The sequence below is a fragment of the Adiantum capillus-veneris genome, chromosome 6, assembly GCF_014529385.1.
Source record: "Adiantum capillus-veneris isolate H3 chromosome 6, ASM1452938v2, whole genome shotgun sequence".
Taxonomy (NCBI): Eukaryota; Viridiplantae; Streptophyta; class Polypodiopsida; order Polypodiales; family Pteridaceae; genus Adiantum; species Adiantum capillus-veneris.
The window spans coordinates 63,019,204-63,046,173 of NC_140936.1; the positions used below are offsets into that span (position 1 = coordinate 63,019,204).

General features: G+C 40.7%; 1 protein-coding gene and 1 pseudogene across 1 annotated transcript; one reads left to right on the forward strand and one right to left on the reverse strand.

The window, feature by feature from the left end:
• Positions 1 to 17,057: 17,057 nt before the first annotated feature.
• On the forward strand, positions 17,058 to 17,786 carry LOC147455611 (glycine-rich RNA-binding protein 4, mitochondrial-like; annotated as a pseudogene).
• Positions 17,787 to 21,075: 3,289 nt separating this feature from the next.
• LOC147455612 (uncharacterized) lies at positions 21,076 to 22,441 on the reverse strand. The gene has a single exon (XM_086515290.1). The coding sequence runs from the start codon at positions 21,494 to 21,496 to the stop codon at positions 21,155 to 21,157; it is 342 nt and encodes a 113-aa protein (XP_086371416.1). The 5' UTR covers positions 21,497 to 22,441; the 3' UTR covers positions 21,076 to 21,154.
• Between the last annotated feature and the right edge of the window lie 4,529 nt (positions 22,442 to 26,970).

The following is a 26,970-nucleotide window of genomic DNA, read 5'->3' on the forward strand; positions in this document are numbered from 1 at the left end:
ATGAATTTTCCATGCAGGCCTGTCTTCACAACAATGTGTTGCACAATCCGGGCTTCCATAGTTACCGTTGATTCAATTCTCTTAGATGCTTGAATTGATACTCCTGGCCGATAATGCACATTTCTTGTTTTCATAACTACAGTCTTCTTCACTGTGAAGCCTCCTGTCTCTAATGCCAACAACTCTGAAGTAGTCATGTTTGTTCCCTTTTCCACTGGCCATATACTGGGAACTCTTGCAGAGCTTTGTGTGATTGTGTTACAGATTTGCCACGTGTGATCCACACTATCACTACAAAACCACATGAATTGTGCCTTTGAACCAGTACCGTGTGCACTATCATCTCCTCTTTCCCATGTTCGAATACCCCAAAAGGATGGTGCAACAACACCTGTTCCTATGTTCTTCAAATTTATTTTTGCAATTTTTCACTCTAGATCCCAACCACCCTTGACATTGAACCTTGCTTCCCTTTGGTATATGGAGGATTGCCACACCTCCATGATTTTGTGAGATGTTATATATGAGATAGTCACGTCGATGTGATGCATTCTCCTCCTCATAGCTTACTGTCCCATTCTGTTTTTGCTTCCTAACAACTGTAATATTATCTCCCTTCATTGTCAGTTGTTGATAGAGTGATGTACCTCCTACTCCATCTTCGATCTCTTTAGCAATTGTAGCTGGGCTTGGTGCTCGGTCTTGTTGTGCACGATGAGCTAGTTTTTCTGCTGAAGGTCCAGCTTCGTAATATCTACCCTCGACAAAAGCAAGCATCTTCACACTTTGTAGCAAAGAGTTTGATAAATCAGACACGCATGCATTGTAGAAGCTCAACATTTCTTTGTTTTCCTGCCCAGCAAGCCAAATCATGTGCTTTGTTTTAGCAAGGTTTGTAGTTGGAATGTACGACAGATTATCCACTTCCTAGAACATAAGTTTATTAAGAGATTGCATTTGAACACTAAAATAACACCTCCTTGACATGTGACTTATTTACTTTGCAGGTGATTTTTGGCCCCTATGGTAGGAAGCGTATTTCTAGCAAATCTTCGACAAATTGTCCAGTGAGGGATGCTCCATGAGTGTAGCAAAAATTTGGGATGTCCCAACCTCGGAGAGATCTCCATGGTAAAGTGTCGTCACGAGCAGTGTAGCAAATTGTTGTATTCCGTCGATACAAGGTGAAGATATTGCGTGAAGGTCCCGAACTAAGTGTGAAAACAACTCCTTGTCGTAAAAGAATTGCCAACATACCCGCAAGTGTTCTACCCAATAGGATATGTGGTGTTTGTAGTCAAACCTGTCAAAGTCGACGATGTAGAAACGTAGAGACCAAGGGGAGTGAGCACGAGAGAGAGAGAGAGAGAGAGAGAGAGAGAGAGAGAGAGAGAGAGAGAGAGAGAGAGAGAGAGAGAGAGAGAGAGAGAGAGAGAGAGAGAGTCTCCTGAACCAATCAACCTTGGCAATGAATAAGTGAATATGTATATAATGGAGGCAAGGGGTTGCTTATTTAGAAATCCCAGTAAATTGCCCTATCCAAGACTTTGACAAATAAGAAATACCTAAAAGCCAAACTAAATAATGGAATCACATTGGGCAGTTCACTTGAGATTCCTAAACTTTAACACCCTATGGAACACCTTATTATCTGATTGGTCTATTACTAGCTTAATAATGTGCATAACATTCAATCTAACCACTCCTATTATGCATTTAAATGTATGTAAATAAAATTAGAATATATGTACGCTCTCATGGTTTAGCCGATTCTGATTATTTTTTAAAACTACTTTTACAAACTCTAGTCCTTTTTTTCAATCTTGGTCTTTTTCAAAATAGGGGGGCGACCTAACGGCTCTGTTTGAAATCCGAAAAGTATCCTTAGTTGAAAGTTCTGAAAATCTAGTCGTGGTAGATATTAAGGACTCAAGATTTCTAGCCGACTGATCTGAGAAAACAAATATGGTTTATAAACATACACCTTTAAAATGGATTTGCAATACACTGGATTCCATTGGTGGACAGAAATAGGGATGAAGCACTTAGATCAAAAGGGGTGGTGGCCTTCTGATCAGAACTTAACCTAAGTAAATAAATATAAAAAATTCCTTTAAAAATGGGGTAAATGATAATCTTATTTAGAACCTATAAATCTCACTTGGATCTAAAAGGAGTGATGACCTTTCTGATCTCAAAGTTAAAAATAAATCTAAAAAGAAGTAAAAGAAACACTTCTTACACTTACTCTGTTGTGCAATAAGCTTTATATATTTGCAAGAAGACAAATAAACAAACTCCATATCCATGGTTTCTTTTACTTTCACATGGATTTGGATAGTAGTTTAAGTTGACTGGTGATAGGTGGTCTATCTTAAGCTATAGTTATGGAGTCTCACTCACGTCTATCATGGTCTTTAAACTTTGCCGTTTTCAAGATTGCAGGCTAATCCATCTTTACTTACCTTGATTCTAAATAATTTTTCAGGTACACACTCAGGATAAGATGACTGCTCGCATGAGAGTCATCCATGAACCACTGAAACGCGCCAAGGAAAATGGAACAAATTACACAATACCTTAAGGATCACCCCTTGAAAGGCCCATTCCCATAGAGCTAGACATTTTCTTGCTAGAAAGGCAAAAGGCAATGTAATCCCTTATCCAAAATAAACTCTTTCTAATTCTTCAAACTTTTTTAACATGCCTTATTCCTCTCTCAAGGTCTCGAGTTTGGTTCGGAACCTCTTTCTGTGGCTCCCTCCCTTGTCTTTTGATGTATAAGCAACCTGAATGCATCACAACTTATCTATGATTCTGCCCTTACAATTGACAAAAAATCATCTATCTTACATATGCTCTCCTTCAATGACTGGGTCAGAATTTAGGCTATTTTAGACAAAGGTAACGTTGATGGAGTAGCTAAGATCTCTCAACACATCATCCAACTACCTGTATTAGCTTTGCAATACAATCAAGATCTTGCTTAGTTTTCTTCTTATGGTGCTGAACTTGCTAATTTTCTTAAGAAGTTATGTGGCCTCAATCTTGCTTGTTGGAATTAGGGTTGCAGGAAAACACACATAGCTTGGAGAAGACGAAGGAAACTAAAGGCACACAACAAAGAGTGTATTACTTAGTGTGCAATGAAAAGATAGATAGCCCTAGAGTGATGGGCGTATATCCAATGCATGGAGGAAAAAACCTCCTAAAGAGGGAAAAAATGCCCCGGCGGTCCTAGTGTGTTTACACACATCACTACCACATGTATATGGTAACAAATCCCCCTGGAGTGATATGGTGAACGAGAGCTGGCACATGAGTAAAGGGAAATGCCATGCCCTGAGGACATGATCAATCTACAAAGGGGAGCAGGCCCAAAGCTTTGCGGAAAGCTTTGAGCTTCTCACGAGACAATGCCTTTGTGAAAAGATCTGCAAGGTTGTCCTATGTTGGCACATAAGCCAAGCTGATCTCTCCTGCTGAGAGCCTCTTCCTGACATAGTGGTAATGCACCTCAATGTGCTTTGTGCGAGCATGAAAAATTGGGTTCCTTGCAACTGCCAATGCACTCTGATTGTCAGTGTAGATAGTGTTGGCAGTGTCCTGTCCAACACCCAAATCAGCCATAAGGCGTTTGAGCCAGACACACTCAACCGTAGCTGTGAAGGCTGCCCTGTACTCAGCCTCACAACTAGAAGTGGCCATAGTACGTTGATTCTTTCTCAACTATGATATACATGAACTGCCAAGCATGAAACAAAAACCACTTGTGGACACTAGCCTATCAAAACAACCAGCCCAATCTGAGTCCAAAAAAGCATGTAAGTCTGGCGACAATGATCCCCCCTTGGGATAAAACAAGCCAAGATGTAAAGTGCCACTAAGGTAGCGGAAAATTCTCTTGACAACATGCCAATGCTTAGACCCTGGGGGCTATGCATAAATTTGTTGACCTGTGAGACTGCAAACTGAATATCCGGCCTTGTGTTGCATACATAAATGAGGCAGCCAACAACAGTTTGGTAAAGAGTGACATTAGCAAGATCACCAACATCATGTAGACTCAACTTCAAACCTGTTTCCATGGGAGTGGCAATAGGTTTGCAATCCTCAAGTCCAAAATTACAAAGCAATGTCTATGTAACTTTTGCGACACAAGGCAATACCACCATCACACTGCTTAAATTGTATACCCAAGTAATGATGCAACAACCACAAAACTTTCATCTTGAAAGTAGCATTCAAATCAGCCTTAAATTCAGAAATATGTCTCTCATTTGGTCCCGTGATCAGTAAAACATCTACATAGAGAACCACAATGAGAAGTACATCACCATCACGCTTTACATACAATGTGCTTTCTGTTGAACTGTTTTACGAAAGCCTTGTTTGACCAAATGAGTGTCAGCTTTCTCATACCAAGCACGAGGAGATTGCTTCAACCCATACAAAGCCTTCTTACATCTGCACACTTTGTCCTCTTGTCCTTTCTTGACAAAACCGCGTGGCTGCATTACATAAACTTCCTCAAATATGTCACCTTCAAGAAAGCACTAACAATATCTGATTGATGTACATCCCAACCAAAATGAGCTGCCAATGCACATAGAAAACGCACAGTAGTCATACGACAAGTGGGAGCAAAAGTCTCTTCATAATCTATGCCTTTTTTATGTGCATAACCCTTTGCAACAAGTCAAGCCTTATGGCGATCGATCTCACCATTTGGCTTGCGTTTCAACTTGTAAACCCACTTTGTACCAATGGCCTTTTTGCCAGGAGGCAAATCACATAAAGTCCATGTGTCATTTTCTATAAGTGCATCATATTCTGATTGCATGGTAACCATCCAATTTTTTGAATTATGTGCTTCATTAGAAGATAGAGGTTCCTCAACATCATGAAAGCTAGACACAGCCAAAGCATAACAATCTGATGCATAAGATGCATGGCGAGAGCCTGAACAAGTACGACTAGACAAAGGTGCATCCAATTTAATGTTACGCGACTAGACAAAGGTGCATCCAATTTAATGTTACGCAATGCACCAGCAATTTTGGCATATCTCTAGCCTGCTCATTTTCAGCCCTTTCCTCATCAAGTACATCATGTACATCTGCATCAGTAGTATAATGATCTATAACATTTTCAAAAACCCCCATAGACTATTTATTTGCCTCATTCAACATAGTGTCATAAATGTCCTATGAGCTTACAATACTATCTCTAGTACATGACAACAAGGGTTGAACAGAATCTTCCACAAACACTACATCCCATGAAACCCGAATACGCTTTGTTTGTGGATGATACAACATACAACCTTTGCTTTCAGCACTATAACAAAAAAAAATACATTTGGTAGCCTTATCATCCAATTTTCTGCGCTGTGTTTGTGGCACCAAAGCATATGCCAAAGAGCCAAGAACACGCATGTGTTCAATAGAAGGCTTTCTTCATGCCATGCTTCATATGAAGTAATAGACTGCAGAGCTTTCGAAGGACACCTGTTAAGTACATAAGTGGCACACATGAAAGACTCAAGCCAAAAAGAATGTAGCAAAGCTTGACTTTTGACCATACATTGTGCCATTTTTGTAAGTGACCTGTTTTTCCTCTCATCAACACCATTTTGCTGAGCCGTATAAGGCAATGTACATTGGTGTTTTATCCCACGACTAGCCAAAAATTCATTAAATTCATGAGACATATACTCCCCCCCTCGATCGGAACGGAGGGTGCCCATAGTACATTTCGAGACATTTTCAGCCATAGCCAGAAATTGTTTGAAGCATATAAAAACTTTGGACTTCGCTTTAAGCGGAAATACCCATGCATGGCTGGAGTAATCATCAATGAAAGTCACGAAGTAAAGGTAATTTCCCAAGGACGGAGTTTGCATGGGCTCACAAACATCACTATGCACAAGCTGCAACCTGCATGTGGCCCTAACTAAACCATCCTTTGGAAACTTCGAACGCTGCATCTTACCCAAAATACAGCCTTCACAAACATGTTTGACAGGTGCTTCAAGAGGCGGCAAAGAAGCAACCATATCAAATTTTTGCAAACGTAGCAAACTGCCAAAATTCAAATGACCAAAACGTGCATGCCAAAGTTTTGCATCTGAAATAGCCCTTGAATCTGCAACTGCATTTGAAAATTTTTGTCCACACTTGTCATACAAAGTTAGCTTGTACAGCCCACGTCACAAAAGTCCAGATGCAACAATTTCATCACCAAAACTGAGTTCATGAACTGTACATCTGTCATCCACAAATTTGACTACAAGTCCAAGTCTAACAAGTGTAGATACAGACAAAAGATTCTTCTTGATCCCAAGTACATAAAGTGCATCAACAAGTGTGAAATAACTGTCATTTGTAGCAGTAAGCACAATCTTTCCAATTCCCTGAACCAAATAAGAGGCATTGTTGGCAGAAGTGACTGAATTCCCATGAGGGACAAGCTCGAGAGAGGTGAACAATTCACGATGTGAGGTAATGTGCTTTTAGCACCACTGTCAAAATCCCACACATGTAAATATGCAGCAAACTGACATGCATGCATCATGGACAACAGGATTGTAAGTGCACTCTGCACTAAAAGCCCATTCTGCATCAACATCAGCATCACAGTCTCCTTTCACAAAAGACTCAACAATGGCTGCATTTGTAGTGGAACCAACATTTGCAGTGGAACCACCCTCTTTCTTCTTAGCATCTTTGGCCTTCAACTTAGGACAATGCTTGATCAAGTGATCATTAGCTTTACAATAATTGCAACGCGTCTTCTTTTTGCCCTTATCACCAAAATTTCCAAACAAATTACTACTAGCAGAAGCATTAGGAATAGGTGATTTTCCACTCGCAGAAGAACCATAAGAAGTGGTTGCATTGCTGTTACCACCCTTTCTTTGAGAAGCAATAAAAGCTTGTTCAACTGCACACTGTCTAGTCCTTTTTTTTTTGGAAAGTGACTCTTGCAACAGCAATGTGCGCAATGCATCAAACTTGACAACTTTAGGATTTCCTTGGGTCATAAGTCTCCAAGTACTAGCAAAATTTTGGTAAGAATCTGGTAAGTCTCCAAGTACTAGCAAAAGTCTGGTAAGAATCTGGTAAGGCATCAAGAACAATCTGCACAAGGGAACTGTCTGAAATGACTTCACCTACAGAAATAAGTTGCTCATTTATCCTTGACACCAGAAAGGAAAGTGTCCATATCATCTTCCTCATGCATAATCTTTGACTCCATCTCTTTACGTAGCAATGCAATTTTTGCCTCATTGCGGCTTGCATAAAGACCAGCCAGAATATCCCAGGCCTGTTTTACAGATTTCGCTGAACAAATGTGAGGAGTAATGGTGCACTTCACAGACAACGCAATCAATGCATGAGCCTGTGCATCCTTTATATCCCAACAAGCTCGTTTTGCCGTAGGCAAAACAACTCTAATAGTAGCAATCCTTGCAGCAAGACCTGCCACATCCTCAACATCGCCTACATCCTCAGAACCAGGACGTACATCAATGCCCTGCACAATATTCCAGACGCCCTTTAACATAAGAACATGTTGCATCATGTAAGCCCACATAAGGTAATTGTCCCCATCCAATCTGTCCTCAGTAGCAGCAAACATCTTGAACACATCTGTGTTGTTGTCAGCCATGGAAAGTGCTTGCACCTGATGTGAAAATTGCCCGAAATGAGGAGAAACTGAGTGAGGCCAGCACGTGCTATATAGCACAACCCGCAGTACGGGACATGTTATGCAATATTTGGCACTGACAAAAATTATACACAAAATGACAAAATTGCCTGTGTAGACCTTTTTGTAGTGGAGATAGAGGCCGAAATGAGCTCGAATAAAAAATCTGAGCAAACTAAGCTCTACGAGCTATCCCAAAATTCTTATCGACCTGCGAAATCGGAGAAAATGAGTAGACGTGTGCTGGAGCTGCTAGCGACTAAGCCTGAGAGGACGCAACCTGCTCTGATACCAATTGTTGGAATTAGGGTTGCAAGAAAATAGACACAGCTTGGAGAAGATGAAGGAATCTCAAGGCACACAACAGAGAGTGTATTACTTAGTGTGCAATGAAAAGATAGATAGCCCTAGAGTGATGGGAGTATATCCAATGCACGGGGGAAAAAACCTCCTAAAGAGGGAAAAAATGCCCCGGCGGTCCTAGTGTATTCACACACATCACTACCATGTGTATATGGTAACATTGCTTTTGTCAGTACCCCTATTGTCCCACAAACTAGTGGCCTCTTTTGTAGAGACAGTGCCACTCTGGAAGCTGTTAAAGAATTCCAAAATAATTTATGCACCCTCGTGACTCTACCCTTTTAGAGATGGTTCCTAAAGTCTCCAAAATCTTCTTTTTTCTACTAGTTAGACAAATTGAAGTTGAGTCTTTTGGAGTTGACCATCAACTATGGATTCTTCCCAACAAAGCTTTTTCAACACCCATACTCAGTGAAACTTGGGTCTATATTGACAACCTACCTGCTTCTATAGTCAAGGATTATAGACTCAAAGTACTAAAAGACGGACAATTTTTGGACAAAGGGGAGTCATCAAGCCCCTAAGCTAAACATCAATTTCTAAATGTTCTTCCAATGCTAGCCTCGCACAAAAGGAATTATGGAGTTTGCCAAGATCAATCATGAATTCTACAATGAATCTATTTGGAAGGTCTTTTGTCCTTACTTAAAATGTGCTTGTAAATTCATCGACCCAAAAGCCTCCTGTGATTCCAACATTATGTGGTTTGACCATGCTATTTGGTACATTCTCAATCATTTGGAACATCTCTTTCCAGAAAAGCCTGTAGGTTTCCATTTATCTCTTATTTGCTGTTGGCTAGGTGGGCAAGCTAACCCTCTAGTAATTGCTCAGTTTGATTTCAATACTTTTTAAAGCTTGATGCTTGACATCCTTAAAGAACTCGAATTTGATGAGCTCGGTACATATCTCACTACCTATGCCAACTGCAAGGGTGTTAAAATTGCTACTAGATTATCAAACTACATTGAGGACGATGATTCTGCATCTCTCAAAAGACCTAACTCACTAACCACCCTCATTAGCTCTTTTAAATCTTTCCTAACACTTGGCACTTCTTCTAGCTTTAATAGGGGAAAGTCTCGTAGCTTCACTAGAGGTAGAGGAAGGAACACCCCCATCCTCCTCTCAGCTCAACAAAGTTTTTTACCCCAACTTTGGATTGCGTATTGGATTTCTCTTAGTTCTCTCATTGAGTTGGGGAACAACCTAGCCTTTGCTGTCTATAATCCCCCCCTCTTAAACCTCTCGTGGGAATGTAACCCTTATTGATCTCTTGTGGTATGGTAGGATTTGTCATGATTTGAGTACACCACATTTAACGTGTTATTCCCCCCAAGCGGGATGGGTAATAATTTATTTTACTATACCTTTCATTAGAAGTTCCTCATGCTCTCTCTCTCTCTCTCTCTCTCTCTCTCTCTCTCTCTCTCTCTCTCTCTCTCTCTCTCTCCACCCCTCTCCCTTGCACCCCCTGCATGTCGATTAACTATCGCATGTGAATGTTGCACCACTGTATGGGATTCTCCCTATCCATCTCTCTCTTTCCTACCTATGCCTCTATTATTTACCCATGGCAATTGTGTGGGGTAACTGTCCATCTCGAACCTTGGACCGATCGAGTATGCGAATCGTGTGGGATACTTGACTCAATATAATTGCTAGCTGAACCTCTAGGAGATTCTATAAATGAAGGTGAGGGCTGCTTTGGCCCCTCACTTAGCCATAACTACATCGTGTGTGTTTGGGAAAGATAGGTGGAGGGCATTCTTTCTCTATCATGCACATTGTCTGGTGGATTGTTTTACTTGCTTGCATGGAGCTAGTTGAACAAGGTGTGGCATCTCAAGTTGGTGCTTGAACATGCTTGGGTTTTTTTAATAAAACACTTCTGAGTTACTACTGCCTAACCAATTTTATTTGATGATTAATGGTATTTCTTTGCTGATTGTTGATGAAACTGTTATCCTTAAAGGTTTTGTTTTTTGCTGCTAGGGTTTTTGTTATTTAGCTTGAAAACATGTTGATTGGTCTAAATACTATTTTTTTATTATAAAAAAGGGGTTTCTTTGACTGTCGATTTTTATCGATTACTGGCTATGACCGGCATCCAATGATTAATAGGTGATTCACTGCATCTGGTTCGGTTGATTGAATTAGCCATGAGATTGATTGAGAAAGTTGTTTATCTCCCTCTCATATGGTTATAAAAAGAACTTTGAAACTGCTATTTGGCTTGACGTTTAAGATGACCACTCTCCACTAATTTAATTGGTATATTGATACTGGGTTTTTTAAACCTATTAAAGTCAAAGGAGTTTTTTGAAGGGTTGTTGGCCAACAATTTTGTGGTTGATTATCATGGAACACCTTATTATCTAATTAGTCTACTACTAGCTTTATAATGTGCATACTGTTTAATCTAACCACTCCTATTATGCATTTAGATGTATGTAAATAAAGCTACAATATATGTACGCTCTCATGGTTTAGCCGATTGATTATTTTTTTAAATTACTTTTACAAACTCTGGTCCTTTTTTTCAATCTCAGTCTTTTTTAAAATACGGGGGCAGCTTGACTACTCTGTTTGAAATCCGAAAAGGAAAGTTCTAAAAATGTAGTTGTGGTAGATATTAAGCACTCAATATTTCTTGCTGAATAACTTGAGAAAACAAAAATGGTTTATAAACATACACCTTTAAAGTGGGTTTGCAATACACTGGACTCTATGTGACAAAAATAGGGATGAAACACTTGAATTAAAAGGGATGGTGTCCTTTTGATAAGTTTCTATGATAAAGTCAAGTTTTGGTAAATTACCTAATGTATTAGACATCCTTTATATAAGGATAAAAGTCATGGATCCCAAGAGGGCCGGCCACCAGAAGAAGATGATAGCAGCACGAAAAGGGTCAGGCCGGTCCGAGAAGCACGCCTATGGACGAGAGTATTTGAACCCTTCAGCTTCAATAGATTTTTGATCAGTCACAGGTGGGTCTTTGGTTATGAGTTTAATTAAGAAAAAGTTCAATTTCTCTTTAAGTTAAGAACATTGCATATGTTAAAGAGTGTAAAATTAAGTAGGAATTATTGAAAAGGCTAGAAACGGAAGGGTACCTTCCAATCATGCATTTGTTTGATAAACTAGGAAAGAAATGTTTTTGGTTAGACTGGTTGAATTAGGAAAGTTTATGATTGATCATCCTTAAGATAGCTTGTCTCAAGACACCTCCGACTCCTTGGTATATTTGATGAATAATGATGGCTATAAGGCCATCGATAAGTCGATTACCCCCATGAATGATGAGTTTCTACTCCGTCACGTCTTGATGTTCTATATAAGTTAAGATATCGTTTCTTATCCTAGGGGAGTTGCCCGGTTGTAGGGGTAACTGGTTTGGTGTATGGGCACCTCAAACTTTTTGGTGATATTTTCATCCCAAATTATGAATAAGGAATGGGTGCCGTTTTTCACCCTTAGGTGATCTTGAGACAAGAAGAGTAATGATCATCATTATTATGGTAAATGTTTTTGGTTGACAGTACCTGTCTTAAGTTTAAAGATGTTTGTTTGATAAATAATGCTTTTGTTTTCAATACTTGTTTTAATGAATCATTGTGACGCGAAGTTAAAATGAACCATTATTTTTAAGTGTTGAAAGATTGTATTGTAATTAGAAAACAAAGAGACATGTGCGAGTGCGGGATGGTAAGTGGGGATCGACTAAGATTGTCAATCATGGATGGGTGGACTTGATTAGTCAGGTAACTATCCATCCTTGCGCACTAATCTTAGAAGTCTTCTTCAGTGTAAGAGGAGTCCACCAACGGCTGTGCCCTCACGTATGTAGAGGGGAAGTAAGCGTTGGACAAGGATACCTTAGCCCATTTTCAGAAGTTTTAGGAGCATTTTTTTGGCACTTTTAGCTTTTGTCCCATTTCTGTTTGCGAGACATGACTAGATCTTTTCTAGGGCTATAGTCCTAAGCCATTCATTGCCACTGGCAAAGTTCTTTTCCCCGGATTTTTCTTACTTTAAGACTTTAGTTTCTATTAGAACTAGAAACCTGTCAAGGACCCTATCTCGACCTTGGAGTCGGTGGGTTGGGGACCTCTCACTTGGTATCAGAGCGTGTGTTAATTGAGATCCTGAACCTAGGAAATTTTAAGGTGTTAGGTTGAAATAAGTAGGTTTTGACCAATTCAATTAAAGAGGTATTTAATTGAAAAGAGGGAGAGAAAGAAAAAGAGAGATCGTTCCCATCTTTGTAGGAAGATTTCCATCAGATCTAGCATAAATTCATGGTTTTCAACATTAGGTTCATGCGGGCATGCCTATCTCGATGCTACTCAATGCACAAAAGCATGATGAAATGGTTAGACAAGAGATTTTCTCCTTCCACTTAGAGGATCAGCTGGTCAAGATCTGGTGGAATTTTCCTTATTGATGTGGGAGAGTTAGAAGATCTTGCACATAATTTGAAGAGACTCAAGTGGACTGAAGTACTGCAGGTTATTGAAGTCTACTTCTTCATTGGAACAAAAAGTCTAGATGAAACCACTATGGTAGATGGTGTTCAAGTATTATAGAATCAGCGGGTGTTTGATCAGGTGTCTAAAGTAATATACACAGGTAGGATTAGAACCCTGGGTGTAGGCCCTAGTTTTAGAGGGCCAAAAGATGTATATTTTGATCCTATATCTAATCCACCTATAGTCTAAAGGAATCTAGTATAGGGTTGGTGTCACTCTTGTACATAGTAGGAACTTCATGCATTGTATCAACTCTTGTACATACTATGGTATTCATGGGTATGCTATAAGCTGTTTTGTTTATGGTTTGGAAATTGTCTTCATTTAGTGTGTAAATAGTTTGAGTATGAGATAAATTTGAAAGCTTAAACAAGATAAATCCTCATTTAGTAATAAATTCCACTATTCAATCCCACGGTAATACTTGCACGAATAGCCTTTACACAGTTACGCAAGAAAAGATACTATTACTAAAGCAAGTCCAGCTCCTCATCTTCAAGGGAGAAGGACCCAACCTCGAGCGTGATGCTGAATCATGGTTGGACGCTATGGATGACTACTTTTTGACAGTAGGGACTACTCAATTAAATCAAGCGATGCTAGGTATGTTTCGCCTCAGTGGAGACGCAAAGCTTTGGTGGAAACAACATTGTAGAGACAATCCCACCAGTAGCCCATCTTGGAAGAAGATGAAGCAAGCAGTTAAAGAACGCTATCTCCCTCTTGCACACCAGACTATTAAGATGAATGAGTTCTTTGGCTTATGCCAACTAGGGCTCACACTGGAGGAGTACTACACCAAATTTGTGTCCTTACAACACTATGCTCCCCAGATGACAATGGAGTAGCAGATTGTCCATTTTTGTCAAGGTCTCAACAAACCCTTGAGTTCACGCCTTGAAGCTATGAGGCCTACCTCGATTTAGGATGCCCTTCTTAGAGCCAAACTGCTTGTAGAAGAAGAAATCACCCCTTCAAGGAACTATAATAGTTTGAACAACTTTAGGGGAAGAGCTAGAGGAACCTTCAACTAAGGATATCAACAACGTGGAATAGCGGCTGCAGTAAACTTGGAGCAAACCTTTCCCAATGTCAGGTGCTATGGGATGCAATAAGATGGGACCACTATAGAAATAACTGTCCAAAAAAGCAAAATCGTGGAATTACCGCCAGAGCCATTCCCCCGGGGGACTCACCATGGAAAACTTACCGCACCACGTAAGTGCAGGGGAGGGGGGTTTTTTTACAAGTTACATAAGCGTATAAGTTAGGGTAGGCCCCCATTAATTTATCTCCCAAGCTTAAAAATAAGAGAGGGGGTATCATATTTATTTGGGGGGGGGGGGGGGGGGGGGGGGGGGGGGGGGGGAGAGGGGGGGGGGGGGGGAAGTTTTTGTGTTTCAAAATCATGGCTTCCCAACCCGGGGTGTCCACTATGGAATATGTAAGATAGTACCTGCGTTCAATGGAAGGGTATTGAATTTGCTAAAGTCTTACATAATTTATTTTACATTAGGGACATAAATAATCAATAGATGTAAATTTATTGAAGGGGTTTTTAAAATCCAAAACATCAAGAAGTATGAATATATTTGTTTATGCTCACCCATCTAATAGAGCTGCATTGCTTTACCTACTATACATATGAAGAAATATTTGATGGCCTGCACAATCCTTAACTAAACACCCAATGATGGGCCAATGCCAAGTTTGTTGATTTGTGATAAGGACTAAAAGATTGTATCTCTCCTATGATTAAGACCGTATCTTTCATTGCGAATTCTGTCATCTTGTGAAGGTCTTGCATAAGGCCACATGTCTTCAAGATGCAAGCATAACTGATTGGATATGGAAAAAGGTCATCCTTTCACCTTCAGTTAAAACCACCCAGGGTTTCCTTGCCATAACCATGTTGCACATTGTAGTAATTTTTATTCCAATGTTTCTACACCCTCTATTGGGTATTGATGATGTAGTAGGGATGCCGTAGTGTGTAGTCAATAATATGCATGATGAAGCTAATGGTTACAATGTTCACCATTATGGCATCATCATACAACAGCATGTGTACCTCTTGAGCACTTTGTGCCGCAGTAACATCAAGCGTAAAGGAAAGGATATGTCTTGCAATCTAATTCAGCTCATTTATGAAAGCAATCAAGAGAAGGCCTATCGCTGCTCCCATAAACTATATTTTCTTCTTCATATATAGACCACGTGGTTGTAGAACACACATACCTGATGGTCATGAGTGTGAGTTTCCCTGATTATTAGTGCATCACCGTCTTCATGTGTACTTAAGGTGTTGATAATGAGCATGTTCACTTGTAATGTCAACGACATTGATATATATGTATTGGTCATGCCCATAGTTGTTTTCTTTAAACGTGGGTAGGTATGGAGAGGGACATGGGTATGCTTGAATCTATGTCCAATATGGAGTATTGTCATGTAGTTCATGCATTTTTGGGTTTTGTAGTAGCAAAAGGCGGAACAACATACTTCTTTCAGCCATATGTCACTACTAATGGGTGCTGACGACAATGAATCACTGATGAACGAGGAACTTGTGAAGCGAGCTAGTTGGCTGCCATTTGTGGTGGTGGGGGGGGGGGGCTAAGGATTTTCCCGAGTTGGGTCTTTCTTATGTGGCATGGTTCCTATCGAAACAACAAATAAGTTTCCCTCCATCTTGTGTGGGCTCAAAGGGGTTGTTGCTTTTTTTAAGGAAAATATGGCATGTTGCCCTCTGCTTTGTTCCATGATGTGCGCCCTCATCGATGGCGTTTCCAACATTTTTGGCCTGCCACGGGGAGGCCTTTGTGAAATGTTAATTTTTTTGCAAGTGACGTGGCAAACTGCATGACCGCTTTTAGAAATAAGGCACAAGTAAGGTAAAGGAGCCAGTAAGGAGCTCCGATGTTGAGCCAGTCTTTTCGGCAATAAAAGAGATGTTGCTCCTCCCATATGAAGATAATGGTGTTAGTGTAGTGGCCAAAAAACCGCCGATGCATCACATCTTCATTGGACTAGACTAGGGCTTCATCCCTGTTATCGTGGATTGCTCTAAACATTCCCTATGCTAGCTTCCTCAAGGCTCACATTTATTGTTACATACAAATGCAAAGATGCAATTTTTGCTTCACATATGAGTACCGTTCTCCTCGATGAGAGTTGCTCTCTTTTCCAAATTCCCACCTGCTAATTTAAATTTTAGAGCCAAATTTGAAATTTCAATGTTAGAGATAACTTTCAAAGTCTGTTGGCGAGATAGAGGTATTTTTAAATTATTGACTTTAGTCTTAGCCCCCGTCACACTGGGGCAGGCATACCACGACTATGTTGAGATGGCGTGTGGTAATTTGACGAGGTAGTAGTGAAAGTTTGTTGCTTAGAGGGGCGACCCAGCAAGCCCGACGATCTTTTCATGACCTGGCCAACCTTCAAAAAGTAAAATGCGGGAAGCATTTTGATAGGCTTCAAATGGTGGTAGCTCTTGGCTACGGGACACTGAAACAGGGGACACTAGCACCCTAGTGTGATAGTGTGATACGGGCATTAGTGTTCATTTGAGTGTGAAGTGAACCCAGCTAGGGTTTTACTTGTGCATGAGATTGTATGGTGGGGCTATAGAGCGCATGACACGATGTAGTTGGTTTTGGTTATATTTCGGCATGCTAGGCCTCGTGGCAAAGCAAGGCATGCCGGTTGTTGCCGGTCGAATGTAGCCGTTAAGTGATCGTTGACCAAAAAGTCAACACACGGAGCTCACACGCAGTCTCGAACCCCTGACCTCGCATCCTAGAAGCACTACCCTAACCACTGCACTACGTGCGTGCATCTGCACAGGCCGTGGCGCATGTTGTACATATGTTTACAATGTCTGCTGCCCCCCCAAAAAGCGACATGACCGGCTGGGCCAGTCACGCCCATCTACACGTGGCCTAGCAGGCCGATATTTAACCAGAGCCCTATGTAGTTTGGGTCCAATTTTTAACGCGCTTACCCTCGACAGTACCCTCAATGCATGGTGAAGGCAGACAAAAAATATATATATATATCTCTCTCTCTCTCTCTCTCTCTCTCCATTTTAAAAAAAGTGGCTCAAGTTTGTGTCCGTGTGTGATGTAGGTCTAAGAGCTCAAGTTCCAAAGTTGCATGAAAATTCAATAGTAGCTGCCCCCAAAAAAATGGCGCGTGAGTTGAACGTGCTCTTTTTTGAGTTGTGAAGCGAGAGAGAGAGAGAGAGAGAGAGAGAGAGAGAGAGAGAGAGAGAGAGAGAGAGAGAGAGAGAGAGAGAGAGAGAGAGAGAGAGAGAGAGAGAGAGAGAGAGAGAGAGAGAGAGAGAGAGAGAGAGAGAGAGAGAGAGAGAGAGAGAGAGAGAGAGAGGGTTGTAGAAGGCCAGCAGAAGGTAGAGGCCTAGCAGAAGTCATAGAGAAGGCATAGATGGCACATGCAAGTAAGTGCCTTCTGTTGGGGGGATTGGCTCAGAGTCTACGTGGTTGGCTCTGTCAAGCTCCCTCCTCACTGAAGTCCGTGCGCACATACACAGTCGAGGGCAGCAAGCCGTTCGTTAAAGGCATTTCCTTCCGCACCACGGAAGATGGCTTACGGGAGGCCTTTGGTGCACATGGCGAGGTGGTAGACGCAAAGATTATCATGGACAGAGAGACAGAGCACTCTCGTGGCTTTGGTTTTGTCACTTATTACAAGGAGGAAGACGCAGATACAGCTTTGTTGAAACTTAATGGTCACAATCTTGATGGCCAAGCTATCCGCGTAGATTGAGCATCTACTCACCCTACGCGTCCTTTGTCAGACTTTGGCAGTGGTAATGGGTTTGGATCTAGCGTCGCCTTGGATTCCTCTGAGTCTGCTCCCGCCTATGATGACTGGGGCTCGATACCATCACTGGATGCAAGCACGTCGAATCAGTAAGGAGACTTGAATGCCTGGATGGATTATCCTTGTTGCAGCGCATTCGCAGGTATGATATATCCAGGGCTTAGAATTGCACTTTTTTGCACACTATTAAAGAGATGTTACCAGCTTTGTACCGCTGAACAGCTCTACATGCATAGATGGATTTTTCCGAACCCTTTTCTTCTCCGTGGAGGCTGTGGTAGTATAAATGGGGCAGCTCTTTCTTGCAACCTATCGGGTTTGCCTTATGTAGGTTTTTATAGTATCCAAACCTCTTGCAACTGGCTCATGTATGCCTTTGTCGATGGTGTCTAGAGCATGCAAAGCTTTCAAAAGTGAAATGTTTCTATTTTCACGAAAGAGAGAGAGAGAGAGAGAGAGAGAGAGAGAGAGAGAGAGAGAGAGAGAGAGAGAGAGAGAGAGAGAGAGAGAGAGAGAGAGAGAGAGAGAGAGAGAGAGAGATAAATGAAATGTTGTATTAAACGCCTTCAAAAAGCCAAAATGACTTATGAGACCAAATTGATACGATCTTGGTGGATCCAATCCAAAAACAATGAAGTAAAGTGAAAGACTAAAATCATCATCATCATCCATGTCCGAGAATGCCTAGCATTGGGCATTGTCCAGGAAAGTATTGCATCCATACTGAAGAGCTTCGTCAATGTCCGCCTCTGTAAATAGTCCGCCTTCGTTTAGTGTAAATACTTAGTGTAAATTTTACAAGTTTTAGTATAAATATGGGCAAATGCTTCAAATTTAAGCCCAACTTTTGATCTTGAAACCAAAAAAATTGAAGGGTGCCCTCATTTATTTTGGTCAGCAAAAATGTTTTTGGCAAGCCCGGGTTTTAGGTTTAATACGGTAAATGCTTCAAATTCTGATGGTAAATTTTTTTTGGTTAAGGAAAATGTTTTTGGCAAGTCTGGGTTAAGGAAAATGTTCACACTCGTCCTTCCCAAAGCACCTCCATAGTTCTGACAGATGATGGCACGTAGAAAAGGCTGTGCAGAAAACCTTGCAGGCTTGCCGAGTACTCCCATATGCAGCGGACAGGGGCAGGGCCTAGAAGCTCTGGGCTGTTTTCAGCGGATGAGAAGGAGGAATCTCATACGTTTAGTAGCTTGCAAGCGGCCTAAGCTCCCTTTGTCATGTGTGGACACATGACAGAGAGAAAATAAGCTTCTAGAACACGTAAGAGAGAAAAATAGCTTGCATATAGAGAGAAAATAACTCCCCCTTCTCCACATCGTCTCTAGGCTCACTAGCTCTTCCTTATCCTTCTGTAGTTGCTGCCTTGTGATCTTGGAAGTGGGAGAGGCCTCCTTTGATGTCGCATTATGTTGCGTTGATTGTTTGCTATGTGTTGTGCTCACTTCAAAGATTCTTTCAAAACTAGTAGGACTCTTTTCCTTGACATTGCCAGCATCATAGGCTTCAATGCTGCTTGGCTCTTACCTTCCACGGAAGCAGCACGACCTATATAAGTCGAAGGTTGTTGCGGTTGTTGTTGTGTTTGCAGATGTTATTTAAGATGAAGTTTATGCAATTTGAGAAGAATTTTTTGTATACGAGGTAATAAAATCATGTTTGTTTGGTTATGTAGGTACTTGTTCTCGACCATCAAAACATTGATAGCTTCTCGCAAAATGTTAGCAACATAAAAGGTGAGGGCTCGTTCCTCACTCAGGATTTGGCTTCATTTTTAAAGTTTTCCATAGCTTTCAAGCTTTTAACATGTAGTCTTTGTGGTAGTTAATTTGCTCTTGGATTGTACATGCGACAAAATGAGAGGATGTTACCCGTGTTTGTATTTTAGCTAATTTGCACCCTTAGTAACAAAGATTTATTTCTTGCTTTCTTGTTTATTATTTGGCTAGAAGCATGAAGTGGGCTTGAAGTTTGAATGTCTAGAAAAAAATTATCACTGAAAAACAGTAGACTGTCCATCAATAAAACTGTAAATAATACAAGTGAAAACAAGAGAAAAAAAAGTGATAAAATCACGAGGCGTGCAATGGATGGAGAGAGAGAGAGAGAGAGAGAGAGAGAGAGAGAGAGAGAGAGAGAGAGGAGAGAGAGAGAGAGAGAGAGAGACTCAATATTGATGATCAAACTATGAGATCGAGCCTAGGGTAAGTTCGTAGATTGGGGCAAGTTCACAGATGTAGCTTGAGAGAAGCACGAAGGAGAGAAAACCTCTTTGCAATGAATATCTTCTTTGTGCTCAGCCAATAAAAAATAATGCATTTTTAACGAGTGATAAATCACGAGCCCTACCACCAGGAAGACGAGACTATAGTAAAACTTAGGACAAATTGTCAACATACTCCTCTAATTTGTGGAAATTCCTGAAGTACCCCTTCAAATTCCCAAAATATTCTACTTAAATATTGAGTGAATAACCATTACCTGCAATAGGGTTACATCTATAAAATACTTGCCCAAAAAAAGTAGCGTCGTAGGGTTTGCTGCAACCCTTACCCACACTTCTTGATGTGAAGGCCTATAGAGCTTGTATTGCTATCCCCCTCAAAATAGCCCATCCATCCCAAGCCTACAAGAGGCAAACAAGCACGGCATTAGAGCGTTGGTTTAGCTGGGTGTGATGTATCCTAGATTCAATCTCCTTGAGTGTGGTCATATCAATGAGACTAGCCATTTAATTAAATCATGGAACAATTCCTGCGCAGATTCTAACTTCTAGGCTACGCAGATTAAAATCGAAACCGAGATAGATTGCCGGATTAAAGCACAGACACGGAGAGAGAGAGAGAGAGAGAGAGAGAGAGAGAGAGAGAGAGAGAGAGAGAGAGAGAGAGAGAGAGAGAGAGAGAGAGAGAGAGAGAGAGAGAGAGAGAGAGAGAGAGAGAGAGCTGTTGAAGACCCGTGTTACACAAGGTGAGGGTCAAGCGAGATCAGAGTGAAGAGCGTAGCAATGTCCATAGCATTTTGTTTAGCTTTAGGCGAAGAGTGCATAAAATGTGGAGATTCTGATGTGTCTTTTATAAATTGACACATGTGTTCATGTGAGACGAGAGAGAGAGAGAGAGAGAGAGAGAGAGAGAGAGAGAGAGAGAGAGAGAGAGAGAGAGAGAGAGAGAGAGAGAGAGAGAGAGAGAGACGACAATTCTATAAAGAGTGAGTGCATCTCTCTTCTTATTACCGCTACCCTTGGCCTGCAAGAAGAAACCGCAAAAAAGATAAGGGTGAAGGGGACTTTTAAGCAGGGGAAAAGAAAGGCAATCAAAAAATTGATCGCCCAGGTATAGCAAGCCCATTACTCCGTAATACTACCCTAATTTATAAAAAGAGTAAACTTAGAAGTGGGGTGGGACCGGTCGCCAAACAAGGCCTAAAAAAAATAGATTTGAGCTATTAACAGGGAAAAAAAAGGGTATGTCAGTAGTCGACGAGCAGCGCGAGCAAAGAAGGGGGCGCCATCTGGAGGTTATGCATGAGGAAGGCGCCACTTGGGCCATGCATGAGGAGAAGGAGAAGGCCGGTTGAAAGGATGGTAGCCCGTTATACAGGAGGGGGCGCTGTAGTGTGTGGGGAAACCCGCCAGGGCTGCGGGCAGGAAGGAGTTGCAGGTGCGCTGTGGGGAGCTGCCAAGGGGTGGGCTAGACCAGAGAAGGGAGGAAGGAGGAAGCGGGCACCGGAGTTGGCATGGCCCTGAGCAAGATAAAGGGGTGGCCTTCACTGGCTGAAGGAAGCCGTAAGGGCTGCAGCTCATCGAACCAGGGAGTTGGAGGGTTATGGGCTCTATGCAGGGCCGCCAGAGGAGCCGCCAAGGGTAGGGAAAGCAAAGGGCCACCTGAGGGGCTGGATAACGCAAGGAGGAAGGTTACATGAGCACCAAGGAGGGGTAACCCTTGCAAGGCCTGCAAGGAAGCAGTGACGATGTTTTTTTGCAGAATATTTTTCATTGTCCATCCTTCGATTATGGCCAGTTTGATCGGCATATTCACTATCTTTATAATCTAAATGTTTGCTTTAAATATTCTTAAGATTTCTCTCTTGCTATTTGTTTAGTGGAGTCGGGTGTACATACGTGCTTCTTGCATGTACCAGGTGTGTGAGTCTGTACTGTGGAGAAGCGGTGTAAGACAAGCAGGGTCAGTTTGCATGGGAGCTTGAGCATGCCATTAACTTAATAAGTGTTCAAGGGTATTGGCTCATATGGGAGTTCTTATCTATGGCTTATCTTTGGCTAAAGATGGTCGAGTGTGGGAGCCGTCATTACATATTCTATGGTGTGTGAGTGCAATCGGGGCTGGTGGGTGGTGGGTGGCATGTTGGTCATTTGAGCTCAGATCCTCTCCGATCCTCTTTGTCATGAGTCTACACACTCATGGACAAGCAGACTGCTCGATCTGGGCTTGGGCTTTGGACATGAAGTTATAACAGGAAAATGTACCAATGTATCTAAGCAGTGCGTGCGCACATGCGCTCGTTTCCGCACCCATACGACAATGGGGAATTGTGGGAGGTTCTGGGTCACTCGCATGAAAGCAAAGATCCCACAACATTCAGTCCAACTCACTAGAAATGTAGGGTACTACTACAACGGCTACTACAGTTACACCTAGTATCGATAGCAAGTAATTGGGCTTCTGTCTTGCTAATAAACTTAACAATCATTATAGTACTCCTTCAGCTATAGAGCAGGAACTATGGATCATTCCTGATCTGACCCCCTCGCGAACCAATTACCACCACATTGCCTAGTGCTCCTGCATGCACAACTCCATTTGCTGGTAATAGTGCTCCTGCTCATGCTTTGCACACGTCCCTCGGCTGCATGCCGACGATAGGCACAAGAAGCACCTCATGCAATGGTGCAAACTACTCAACACGAGAGAGAGCACCGTGCACCTCAACACAACAGTCATTCGGTACTTTTTTGGCCTCTTTTGTAATTTGCCATGATTCCTCGTATAAGAAAGATAAAAATTTCATAGAAATTAACATTTTTTCTAGGTTTGTCACTGAAATAGAGAAAATGATTGTTTGTTGGTCAAATCATATCTAAATCAAGTGAGATTTGATAGGTACGTTGAAAACATCATAACCAAGCTGTTAAAACCTAAGCAGAAAAAAATTTGATGGCATGGAATGAACTCATTTGTCTAGGATCTACAGGATGCCAACACAAAAATGCTAATGATGCTAATGGCTTTGTGTTGAAGATGCTAATATTTTGATTATTGTTAAAGATGCTACTATTTTAATTTTGTACTATTTTTTTATTATTCTTTGGTTGCTAGTTCAAATCAATGGATACCTATACTTATATATTGCTTTTTATATGTGCTTAGCAGATTAAAAATATTTTGACTAGTGTACCTAAGGAAAGAAATACTTACAAAATGTCACTTCAAAATCACTTGTCCACTGGGATTCAAAAAGATGAAGAACGAGCTTTATTTTTACTGACATTTTCTCGTGGACTGCGAGAAGATCTAGCATCACAATACTCCCAGATATTCTACAACGCTCGCAGATAGAAGTGTTATGGCCAAAAATAAGATATAACTTATTTTCTAAGGGAAAAAAAGTTTGGAATATACAAAAGATTTTTCTTGACGATTTGGTTGATTGGGAAGGAAATTTGAAATTAGTGTTGGCAAAAGAGAAGTTGGGCCTAATCAAATATCACAAAATGACCCACTATGGAGGTGGAAACATGCCTTTATCATTGATGCGCTATAGAATGAGTATGATAATCCGTCTCATTCCAACAAAACGACTTTGTACTTATGAAAAGCCTTGGTAGATTTGAACTAAGTTCAGAGCGACTCTTAGCTTGGTCAAGCGCATGGACTTGGGCTTTGTTTTGAAAGTATATTTATGTATAGCTTATGGAGATGGAAACATGTCTTTATCATTGATGCGCTACATAATGAGTATGATAATCCATCTCGTTCTAGCAAAATGGCTTTGTACTTATGAAGAGCCCTAGTAGATTTGAACTAAGTTACATAGCGACTCTTGACTTCGTGAGGGCTTGGTTTTGAAGATATTTCTATGTATATAAATTGAATGGAGGTTTAGGGCTTAAGATATGAAATCTTTGAGTTTCTTTTTAGTTTCAACATCCACTAATGCAAATAAAAGAGTTCTCTTCCACCTCAAAACGAAGTGAGGGCTTGGTTTTGAAGATATGTCTATGTGTATAAATTGAATGGAGGTTTAGGGTTTAAGATATGAAATCTTTGAGTTTCTTTTTAGTTTCAACATCCACTAATGCAAATAAAAGAGTTCTCTTTCACGTCAACATTATATACATAGGTTTTAGAGCGCTTGAACTTTTGTTAAAAAAGTACTACATAAAGGTACACAAGCATATAAATATACAAGCATGCCATTTATGTGATGTGCCAGAAAAAGATCAGTAAGTTAGATCCCATAAGCAGCCAGAACTACAATCCTCCTTATGACAACCCGGCATTAATTTAGAGATCCACAAAAACTAAAAACTTACCTGTTGTACTCAATTAAAAAATGTCTCTTTTATGCATAGCGTGAATGTTTTTATGAAAACCAGGTAGACAATAAGTGCCAAAGAACCAGTATATTTTTTCATGTATAGTCCTAGTGTAGCTTTATATGGTGCTTATGAAAATTAACCAGGTAGACAATAAGAGCTAGTAGCTATCCACTATGGGAAAGCCAAGTGAAAGAGTAAGGTAGGCACTCAATACCAATAGCTATATTAAGTTTTGAGGAAAAGGTACTCAAGCTACATATAAATATCCAAGGTTATCTTTAGGTGAATTACAAAGCCAATAGGGAATACCATTTTAGGTATGACAAAAAACATTTTAGGTTACCTTAAATAATCAAAGATATATTAAGTTGGAGACAACTTGCACAAAGGTAAACCAGCTAAGTATCCAAAATCATCTCCAGGTAAGTTACAAATCGAGTAGGAAACATTGATCTAGGGATGCAATATATATCATTATTCAACAGATTAACAATGTATCAATGGAAAATGAGATCATACGATATCACTATGCTATGTGATTTGGATAAACATGAAAGAGAAGTTCCACTGTCTCACGTTTAGTGTGTGTGTGTGTGTGTGTGAGTGTATCATGCAATAGTGAATGTTTAGGTTTTAGGGTGCGCTTGAACTTTTGTAAAAAGGTACTACAATTTTTTAAATGAGTAACTTGTTTATTTTTTTGTTTTGTTTTGTTTATTTACATATATATACTTTAGGATACTTTGAGCTACCCATGGCAAGAAAGGAGATTGTCGTGCAATTGAATGAGGGTAGTTTAGACCAAGACACAACTTTAGGCTTTGTTCTTCTAAAGTTCGGAGGTACTTACAAAGACTTGAGAGCATAAATTGCTTGTGACAAGATATTTTGTGATGACTTTGTGTTTTTGGGAGGGTCCAAAATGCTTCCTTTAGCACCATCACAAGAGGAGAGGTGGGAAGTTGAAGTGGAGGAGGTGACAATTCGGGAAAAAGCGAAAAGTAATGCATGCAAGCGTCCACAAGTGGATTCCATGGGTTTAAGCAATGATCCACCGACCTTGAGCTCTAGCAATGATCCTCATATACATTACCAAATACCTAGTGTTGGTAATGATGACATTCCTATGTGTGAAGATGTGGCTATCACCTCACACAAGATGCTAAAGAGCACTTTAGCCTCTGCAAAGGAGGTTAGAAAGTGGGAAGGAGATTTCAAGGTTGCTAAAGAGAAATGTAAAGCCATGGAGCGTCATGATAGGTTTGAGTTGATGTCAAAAGATAAGGATGGGAAAGCTATGTTCCAACTTTGGTGTGTCGAATGTGAAAATCCATACGGGCAAGGAGGGCATGATACAATTTCTAACTTTCTACACTCACACATCAACACAATGGCTCATCGGCGCCACCTTGGAGTGGGCAAAAGAAGAAAGCAGAAGCACGACAATGAAATTGCAGAGCTCTCAAAAGTGGACATGAAGCCCAAAAATAAGGAGAAGGTGGATGAAGCCTTGCTTGAAGTTTCCACCTTTGAAAGGGACAATTCTCCCATCTTTAGTGTTGTTCTTGACACTCTTGGAGAGTATGAGAATTTGTCAATAATATTTGTGGAATGTAGTTTGGACAAGAAATGGATTCCTTTGTTTCCAAAAACGGGATCGATTGGCCAATGCATGATTGAACATGTGAAGTCCAAGCTTCATATCAAAGCGGCTAATGGAGACATTGATTAAAAGATAGCAAAGGTGGGCCGTCCAAGAAAAGTGCCGATTGAAGATAAGAGACAAAGGAACTTACATGGTTTCTTCAAATGCAACACTAATCTAGGTGAGTAGAAAATCTTTTTTCTTTTTACATGAAAAATGATTAGTGTGTTTAACATTTCAAGTGTATTTTTTAATCTTATTGTAGAGCCTTGCAATGACAGTAACACAAATGCGTCACCAAATGCATTAGGTATCTATCTTTATATAATCATTTTCATGTTTGAATAAAGGAGGAAGATTGTATACTTAATGTGTCTATGCACAATATGCAGAAAATTATTTGCTACCGACTCTTTGTTGGGGATTTTGGCAAGACACTTATAAGGTTGAAGACAAGATGTTTGATTTGAAACCTTTCTTGGATGACTACAAAGGAGGTGGTTGTTGGGATTGTGAGTCAACTACGATGGCCACATTTTTGTTTAAAGAGGTGCTTGTGTGTATCCGAGGGACATTTCGTCATAAAGATTGCAAACGAGTAAATCCTCATGGGGTTCCCTTTGAAAATTTTCAATACAAAGTGCACTACAATCCCCAAAGAGCAAGACTTTCGCATGTGTTTGTATCGAGAAGACAAATCAATGCAAAATAGAGGCTCTCGTGGGACCGGCGATGGAAGAAGATTGGATTTCATGACCCACTCAGAAATTTTACAGATTGCAAGAGCCAAGGGAAAGATGGTTAGGAAACTTAAAAGGCAGGTTTGGTTCACCAAAACAAGAGTTGCAGCCTTAAGTGTCAAGGTTCGAAGTCTTCAAGAAAGCACATTTGAAGCAATGAAAAGAGGAGATGTGAAGAAGTTTTTCCATGACATAGTCAATGCTCATAAGTATGGCCTTTTTGAAGGGAAAGAGGCCTTATGGAACTTTCTTGTGGATATTTCTCAAAACATGGCAAGAGAAAATGCAGGAAAGCGGTACTCAGAAACAACAAAGAATCTCCTTGAGGCTATAAAGATTTGGGGAGGTACTAGATTGCATAATTTTCTTTCCTTGAATCTTGAAGGTCCAAATTTGTCAACCACCATGTGGGCTACTCGAAAATCTCTTTCTTATCGAACAGGCCTGAGAGAGGATATATTCAAGCATTTGGCTGAAATTTACACTTCTCACATGAAAAACTTTGTATGGGAAGTGTGCCAGTAATTATTGCTGAAGATGAAACCGTCGTCAAAAGAATGA